The sequence below is a fragment of the Hesperophylax consimilis genome, chromosome 26, assembly GCF_061612785.1.
Source record: "Hesperophylax consimilis isolate HC1 chromosome 26, BYU_Hcon_1.0, whole genome shotgun sequence".
NCBI lineage: Eukaryota > Metazoa > Arthropoda > Insecta > Trichoptera > Limnephilidae > Hesperophylax > Hesperophylax consimilis.
The window spans coordinates 12140501-12149783 of NC_142861.1; the positions used below are offsets into that span (position 1 = coordinate 12140501).

The 9283-nt window shown below is 35.5% G+C and overlaps 1 protein-coding gene across 2 annotated transcripts; it reads left to right on the forward strand.

Moving 5' to 3' along the window:
• The first annotated feature begins 3604 nt into the window (after positions 1-3604).
• On the forward strand, positions 3605-7439 carry LOC149411127 (uncharacterized). 2 transcript variants are annotated; one of them, XM_089647098.1, is made up of 2 exons: positions 3605-4558; positions 5532-7439. In XM_089647098.1, the coding sequence occupies exons 1-2, from the start codon at positions 3619-3621 to the stop codon at positions 5618-5620; spliced, it is 1029 nt and encodes a 342-aa protein (XP_089503224.1). In that variant the 5' UTR covers positions 3605-3618; the 3' UTR covers positions 5621-7439. The 2 variants fall into 2 exon arrangements, with proteins under 2 accessions (XP_089503224.1, XP_089503225.1); XM_089647099.1 differs by having other exon boundaries at positions 6264-7439.
• Positions 7440-9283: the final 1844 nt, after the last annotated feature.

Consider the following 9283-nt stretch of genomic DNA (forward strand, 5'->3'; position numbering starts at 1 on the left):
GTTGAGAAAAGAGAGGCTTTTCAACAATAACTCTTGGGTTTTCTGAGCCCTAGATGCGACAATTTTGCTTGTTGACGAAGCCACCGAGGTGGAAATGGGCCTCCTCACTCAAGATGATTTGCATTTAATTCGCTCAAGTGAATTTTAATCATTTCAATGCGTTGTTGAAGCGTTTATCGTTCCATTTTTATTAATGGCGTAGTTTTTTCTTGTCAAATATCAAAAATGACAGCTTTAAAAGTAACATCTACCGAAATAGCGGGCTATTCAAAATAACACCTCTTATTAGAAAACCCTGTACATAGAAGAAGAACATGGATTACGCAGTTTATCCCGAGTTTCGGATTGTAAAATAAGGACCAAATAATACAGGGTTTTGTCTATTTCTTTAGTTGTATCGTTATATGGATAATAAAGAGTGTTCCCTTTATTGTTGAAAGTCTTCTGGCAGTCCCCCAAACGAGTTATTTTGCTGTTTATCTTTGAAAGTTATCCTATAAGCGATATTCAATAAGATATCTCTATAAATGTGACAACTTCAACCAGCTTGGGAGAGTAGCAACGCAGTTCCCACCCCAATTTCATGGTATTAGAAGGAATTTACGTCTACACCTTGAAATTACTATTTAAACAATATTTAACAAATTTATTTTCTCACTAATATTTCTTTGGAAAACAAAATCAAGGGCTCCTAAATTGATAGGGATCCTGAATTTAAAATTAAACACGGTTACATCTCGGCTACCGACCTCGCAGATTTCTGATAAAAAACGTTTTAACTAAACGAGTCAAAATTCGTTGATACACGGAGTAATTTTTGAATTTTCAAAAAAAAAATTATTAAAAAAAATATATTTTAATAACAGATTATCAGCCATAATTAAAAACGTGATTAAATATTACGCGGCATGCAAGGTCTGAACAGTGAAAAACATTCAGTTTTTACCATGGCGTTTGATTGGTTAAAACGATCTTAAACCATGCCAAAGCCAGCTTTACCACACCACCGTTGAACGGGCGTGTAAGGATCTAATTAGTAATACGGTTAGTATAAGGTTTGTATTAGGACATAGATAATTTAGTGCGTATTTAAAATACCGCAAATAATTAAACCAGTACCTGTAGAATGTATTTAAGTTTTAATAATACCACAGACAATAACAAATGGTGTGATGTGTCGGTCGCAATATAGTTGATAGTAAGTCTAAAAGAATTCAAATTCAAATTTAAAAAAAAATATTTATTGCACAAAAAGAGTACAAAGGGTATAGCTTATAGGTTACATCCTATTTCGTCCAGCTAACCCAACAAATTACACATTATATTACATAATTAATGTTCAATTTTGCAGGCTACCGACATCTGTAGTCTAGAAATTTGAAGTTACTACGTTTAACCAAAATGGTGTGAGTCCTTGCTTAGAAAATAGTGTCAATTTGGTCGGTATAGCAGGTTTCATTTTTACTGCTAGAAATCACAATGACAAGTGTTTTATTTACATGTAGTGGGTTTTGAAGTCTTTAAAAAGGCTCGCATTATGTATTTTTTCGTTCTTTTCTCAACAATAACTCGATAATAAACAAGCTCATAAGTCAGAGCGATCGTAGCAGTGTTATTCGCACAGTTTCTTTATAAATATTGTACCTGTTTCAACAGTTTGAAATAAATGTAAAGTGGTATCAAGAAAACCAGTTTTTATTCAAAAAGGATCATCCCCAATTTTTAACATTTGGTCCTTCGAGCCGGATTACGATCAGGAGATTGTATGTAAAAAAAAACAAAGAACCAGCAGCCAAAAGGATACAAAATTGATTGAAACTGGAAATCATTAAGGAAAGTGGACCACATCGCAAATCTGAGATAAGTATTCAGTGCTTTCCTTCCTATCATCCATTTTATGTTTATTCAGGTCTCATGTAATTTAAACGAGATTAATCTTAAATAGAGTCAATATTATAAATAAAATCACTACCCACTTGAAAATAAGAATATAATATTATTGAATAGTGTTCTCAAATAGTATTGTCAAGATTGTCGTGGTATTCTTTCAAACGGGTGTTTGCTAAAATAAAATAATTGTCAACCGATATTAACAAAATATAATTAAAAATGGAAAATATGAAGTCATTAATAAACAAACGCGGCGTAATCAAAGGAAAACTAACCCGATTCGCGGATTCCTTAAATGCATTGTCGGTAAATGAAATTAAATTAAGATATGAGCGGGTGAAATCATTGTTAGATGAATTCGAAGCAGTTCAACAGAAAATTGAAATGTTACCGGATTCAGACGAAATTGAAAATTATAGTCAACGAGAAGCTTTCGAAAACCAATATTTCTCAGTTTTGGCAACGGCCAAAGGCGCGATCGAATCCGTCGATCAAAGTAAGGTGGAAATTAAACTACCCAACCTCCAATTACGGGAATTTCATGGCGATCAGAAAAATTGGGTTAATTTCGTCGAAACCTTCAAGACTTTAGTCCATAGCAATAGTAATTTAAGCAACGTACAAAAATTCTTTTATTTGCAATCAACTTTAAAGGGAAACGCATTAAAGATAATTGCTAATCTAGAAATTTCTGAATTAAATTACATTTCCGCTTGGGAATTATTAAATGAACGTTATGCAAATTTAAGAACTACCGTTCATAAACACATCCAAGCTCTATTTTCATTAAAAGACATGAAACAAGAAGAGCCTGTAGCATTGAGGTATCTAATTGATGAAACAAACGTTAGTTTAAAGGCATTACAAAATATCGGGGTCAAGGTAGATCAATGGGATCCATTGGTTATTTATATAATATCAAATAAATTAGACACAGCTACCCGAAAAAATTGGGAACAATATATATTACAAGACGAATTACCGACGTTAAAGGAATTCTTAAAATGTTTATCTGCTAGAGCCCAAGTATTGGAACTGATGAACGCTTCTGAGAAAAAATTTTCTAGCTTACATAAAACACAACTAGGCAACAATAATTGCAAAAAAGATTCATCAGTATTTTTAGCGGTAAAGGCTAACAACTGCATTTATTGTAACGAGAAAGGTCACCATATTTATTATTGTAAAAAATTTCTGAAATTAAAATTACATGAGAGGATTGATGCTACGAAATCAATCCAAGCTTGTTTTAAATGTTTAAAGGTGGGTCACCAGGCACAGAGTTGCAAGGCAACCTTTTCTTGCAGGCGTTGTGGCAAAGATAATCACAACACCTTACTACACAATGAGGTACCTCTGCGGGAGGCCTCCAATATGGATGCTGATAACGAGGTTTCAGTATCGAATTTTTCTGCATCGGATAAAGCAGAAAAAATAATATTATTGTCAACTGCCAACATAGGAGTTGTGGGTAGTAACAATAAAATTTTTAAAGCCCGCATTCTGATTGATTCAGGGGCCCAGTCAAATTTTATGAGAGCAGAATTTGCTAATAAATTAAATTTACCATGTGAATTGATAAACAAACCCGTTTCTGGGATCCATAATAACATCACTCACATAAAAAAGAGAATTTCAGTGGAGATGAATTCGCTTCATACTGATTATAAAAGTGAAATATCATGTCTGATTTTACAGGAGATTACAACAAATTTACCACAAGTGACAATGGCGAAAAAAGACTTCAAGTTACCACGAGGATTGGAGCTAGCTGACCCGAACTTCAATATAGCTGCACCCATCGACATCCTGTTGGGCGCGGAGAGCTTTTGGGAAATCCTAACCAACGATAGATTGAAACTCGAATCGGGACCAACACTTCAACGTACGCAACTGGGATGGATCATATCAGGACCAATCCACATGTACCCAAAGCAAAGGCCTGTATCAGATTGTTGTAATTTATCTATAAATAAAATAAGTCACCAAATAGAAAAATTTTGGAAATTAGAGGAGATTAATCCCACTAAGATTCTAAATCATGAAGAAAAGGCTTGTGAAGCCAGTTTTGCTAGTACTCATACTAGACAAGACGACGGTAGATACGTAGTAAGTTTACCGCGTCGAGCATGCATTGATCAGCTGGGAAGTTCATTGCTCACTGCTGAAAAAAGATTTAAAAATTTAGAAGGAAAATTTGTGTCAAATCCCGAATTGAAGACACAATATATACAATTCATGCGTGAATATGAGGAATTAGGTCATATGGAGGTGTGTGACCAGTCAAAGGGGGATCGTGAATCCTATTTTTTACCTCATCACGCTGTAATAAAAGAATCAAGCACTACTACTAAAGTGAGGGTCGTTTTTGACGGCTCCGCCAAAACTTCAAAGGGAATTTCTCTCAATGACGCCTTGATGACAGGACCTGTTATACAAAAGGACTTATACACCCAACTATTGCATTTCAGGAAACATCAAGTAGTACTGACGGCTGACATCGAGAAGATGTACCGCCAGATTAATGTGTGTGAAGCGGACCGTGACCTGCAGAAGATAGTGTGGCGCGAGTCGCCGCAGGAGGTGCTCAAGCATTACCGTCTGAAGACAGTCACATATGGTCTGGGGCCTTCCTCTTTCTTAGCCACTAGAAGTCTACGGCAAATTGGTATGGATAACAATATAAATTTTCCTAGAGCTAGTCAGGTCATAGAAAATGACTTCTATATGGATGACTTGTTAACCGGAGGAGATGACATGGAATCCTGTAGAGAGTTAAAAGAGCAATTAATCAACATCTTTTTGTCTGCGGGGATGACTTTGAGGAAATGGAGGTCCAATGTCTTGGAGTTGTCAGCCGAGTCGGGCCAAGCTAAGATTGCCGAATCAGGCAATTCTGAAAAAATTATTACTGACAATCCAAAGACTGAGAAAATATTAGGATTAATATGGAATAATGAATCTGATTATTTTTCTTATGTAATAATGAAACCATCAAGTCGAACCGAGAGTAAAAGACAGATATTATCTTGCATCGCATCAACCTTCGATCCATTAGGTCTTCTAGGACCGATTATAGTTGTAGCCAAATTGATAATGCAGAAGTTATGGCAGTCTAAAGCAGCGTGGGATGATCCATTGCCTAATGAAATATTAGCACCCTGGAGGTCCTACCTTCAAGAATTAATTCAACTAAATGTGTTGAAAATACCAAGAAAAATTATTTGCAGGCAATCTACATATCTACAACTACACGGTTTTTGCGACTCATCTGAGAAAGCTTACGGAGCCTGCGTTTACATGGTGTCAGTGGACCATGTCGGTAAGCGGCATTCCCATTTAATAACGTCCAAATCAAGAGTGGCGCCATTGAAGTGTATTTCCCTGCCCAAGTTAGAGCTTTGTAGTGCTGTGCTACTGGCGAAATTAATAAAAAATATAAAACAAGCGCTAAATATAGTGGAGATCGACACACATTATTGGTGTGACTCCATGATAACGTTGTGCTGGCTGAAAGGTCAACCTACGAGATGGGCTACTTTCGTTGCAAACCGAGTAGCTGAAATACGATTAAAATTTTGGCCCATCTTTGGTAAAAATACTATTAAAAAGATATTACATAAATGTGTTGTATGTTTTAGATGTCGTCCCCGAACCGGTCATCAAATCATGGGAAATTTGCCACCCGAAAGAATTACGCCGAGTCGTCCTTTCGCTATCACCGGAATAGATTACGCCGGACCAATTCTAATTAAAAGTGGGACGCTGAGGAAGGCTTCCCTCGCAAAATCGTATTTATGTATCTTTATTTGCTTCTCAACCAAGGCCGTTCACTTGGAATTAGTTTCGGATTTATCTAGCAATGCTTTTTTGAACAGTTTAAAAAGGTTTATATCCCGTAGGGGACAACCTGAAAAGATCTTTTCCGACAATGCTAGTAATTTTAAAGGAGCTAGCAGCAGACTCAAAGAGCTGTACACCAGCTTGAGGGAAAACAACGACAATATTCAAAATTATTTAGTGAACAGAGGTATTGAGTGGAAGTTCATAACCCCTCGAGCCCCTAATCAGGGAGGTTTGTGGGAAGCAGCAGTAAAATCAGCAAAATTCCATTTATATAGAATCACTAACAATTCTTCATTAACATTTGAACTCTTATATACCTTAATTTGTCAGATTGAGGCCTGTTTGAACTCCCGTCCATTAACTTCCTTATCCGACGACATCCATGATTACCAACCTCTTACCCCAAACCATTTCCTTATAGGCACTGAATCCTGTATCATTCCTGAGAGAGACGTCCGGGCGATACCGGACAACAGACTAACTCAATATCAGAGGATCAGTTCGCTAATTCAATCTTTTTGGTCTAGATGGAAGCAAGATTACCTGATGGAACTACAAAAGAGAACTAAATGGCAGACCAGCACTCAACGGGCACTGCAAAAAGACGATCTGGTGATTTTAAAGGAAGATCATTTACCTCCACCTTTATGGAAAATGGCCCGAATTCTGCATACACACCCTGGAGCGGATGGAGTAGTACGAGTTGTTACCCTAAAAACACCTCAAGGAGTCTTTGTGAGGCCCATCACAAAGATATGTCTGATGCCCCTGGATTCAGACACTAAACCTGTAATTGACGTCCCGGACCTTACCAAGGATTGATTATGTACATTACACTATGATGCTTATCTTCTCGACTCCACCTTGGATGGATCAAGCAGAAGACCTGAGAAGAAAGAAAAAAAAAAAAAAGAACAATAATTGTGTTGTGTTCAGTGTAAACTATATTATTTGTGTTATTGAACTATTTAAATATGTAAAAATTAGTATGCAGACGTGTGTAATTTAGTCATTTTTGAATTTTTTTTGGTTATTTAATAGGATTAATAATTTTCTAGTTATCTTTAGTTTATTAATAGAGTAATTCAACAGCATTTATACAGTTAAATTTATAAGTTTACCAGCAGGGCATAAAAAAAGGGGGTTTTATTTTGTTAATTTCTGCTATTTTGAATTATTTTGTTAGTATTTTTGTGGTATATTTAGATTAAGAATTTTTAGTTTATTCTGTTTGGTTTATAGTTTATTTTAAATAGATTATCATTCAAAAATTTAGTGCAATTTTTGAATCCCGCCCCCTGGCAATATGTTCAATTTTGCAGGCTACCGACATCTGTAGTCTAGAAATTTGAAGTTACTACGTTTAACCAAAATGGTGTGAGTCCTTGCTTAGAAAATAGTGTCAATTTGGTCGGTATAGCAGGTTTCATTTTTACTGCTAGAAATCACAATGACAAGTGTTTTATTTACATGTAGTGGGTTTTGAAGTCTTTAAAAAGGCTCGCATTATGTATTTTTTCGTTCTTTTCTCAACAATAACTCGATAATAAACAAGCTCATAAGTCAGAGCGATCGTAGCAGTGTTATTCGCACAGTTTCTTTATAAATATTGTACCTGTTTCAACAGTTTGAAATAAATGTAAAGTGGTATCAAGAAAACCAGTTTTTATTCAAAAAGGATCATCCCCAATTTTTAACAATTAACACATTATATTACATAACCCAACAATTACATGTTAACAAAGGTAGGCAAATAATAAATAAAAAAACAGAAGTATTTAATTTATGTAAGGTATTCATTTAAGGTGTAGGGACATATGTTTAAAAGAATTTTTTTAGTGTTGAAAGCTTGAAGCAAAAATGTACATGATATTTTGGTATCGATGAATTTTGTTTTTTTAAGTGACCAGGAACAATGTGAAAGATTTGTTATTTTTAAAATTAAAAAAAACAGTTGTACTATACTACTTAGGTAATGATTCACGCTCATCGAAAGTCTGGTGGGATAAAAAGACATATCCACTAGCCACTATCCACCATTTTGAAACGGAACCTCCCATTGCATTCAGCCTTGCAACACTCCCAAATTGTGGATGCAATAGTCTCACTGGCTTGAGGCCCCGTAGTAAGCGTTCAAAGATGGTTTGAAAGGGAGATATGTAAATACGAATGCTAGAGGGAGCTCGCTCATATTAAAAAACGATAATAATTAAGCGAAAATCGTGAAAATATTTAATAAAACACGACTCGTCTGAAATAGAGGAAAAATAGTTATAATAGTGCCTATAACAGAATTTCATATAATTAACGTTTCGGCATAACAAATATGTTCATTTCTTATATCAAAATGATCTGTTGTCTATGATTATCTTGTCTATGGTTTTAAAAGTTATTAAAATAAACGTTCCAGTTCGTTCTGTCTCCTCAAAACTCGTGTTTAATTTACAGGTTATGAGCCCAGCGTCTTTCGTTTTAAAAGTAAAAGTTACAGTTGTTTTTTCTCAATAACGTGTTGAAACAAAGTTAGGGAAGTGTTATTCAGTGAATGTAATAATAGTTTGCAAGAATGGCGTCGAACTATCTAGTAAATGTTCCAAAACTTAAAGGCCGGAAGAACTAAAACGAATGGACCTTTGCCGCGGAGAATTTTCTAATTCTGGAGGATTTGCAGCATATGTAGCATCAAGCCAGTTACCGGGAAGACATTAGAAGCCGCAGATGATGCAAAAACAAAAGCCAAACTAATTATGACTATAGACAGTGCGTTGTATGTACATATAAAAGACGTGAAAACTACGTTGGAACTATGGAACAAGTTAAAGTCATTATTTGATGATTCTGGATTTACAAGAAGAATAGCTCTGTTACGTAATTTGATCTCTATTCGCTTGGAAAACTGTGCTTCAATGCAATCATATGTAACGCAAATGGTCGAAACAGGTCAGAAATTGAGTGGGACAGGATTTGGCATCAGTGATGAGTGGGTCGGTTGTTTATTGTTGGCTGGGTTATCAGAAAAAATTATGCCAATGATAATGGCAATCGAGCATTCAGGAATCAAAATTACAACGGACGCCATTAGAACGAAACTCATCGACATGGAAATGGAAGTGATAGACCGTCACAATTACAGTGAAGCTAGCAGTGCCTTCGTAAGCGGTTCGCAGAAGTACCAATATAAGAAAAATAAACCCGCTCACAAAAGTCAAACTAATCAACATGTCAATGTAAATATCAAAAGTCATGTGAAATGTTACCGGTGTAAACAACCAGGACATTATAAAAATCAATGCCCAAGTAATGAAAACACGAATGCGAAAGTTTTTCAACGTCAACAAACTAATGCATTCAGTGCGGTGTTTTTAAGTGGACAATTTAACAAAAATGATTGGTATGTTGACTCAGGTGCAAGCATGCACCTGACCACAAGTAAAGAATGGATTGAGAATGTTGTGGATAACAAAATAGATGAAAAAATTGTTATTGCCAATAATGAAAAACTGAAAGTGTCGTGTTCAGGTGATGTAATTATTGTAACAAAAAAAAC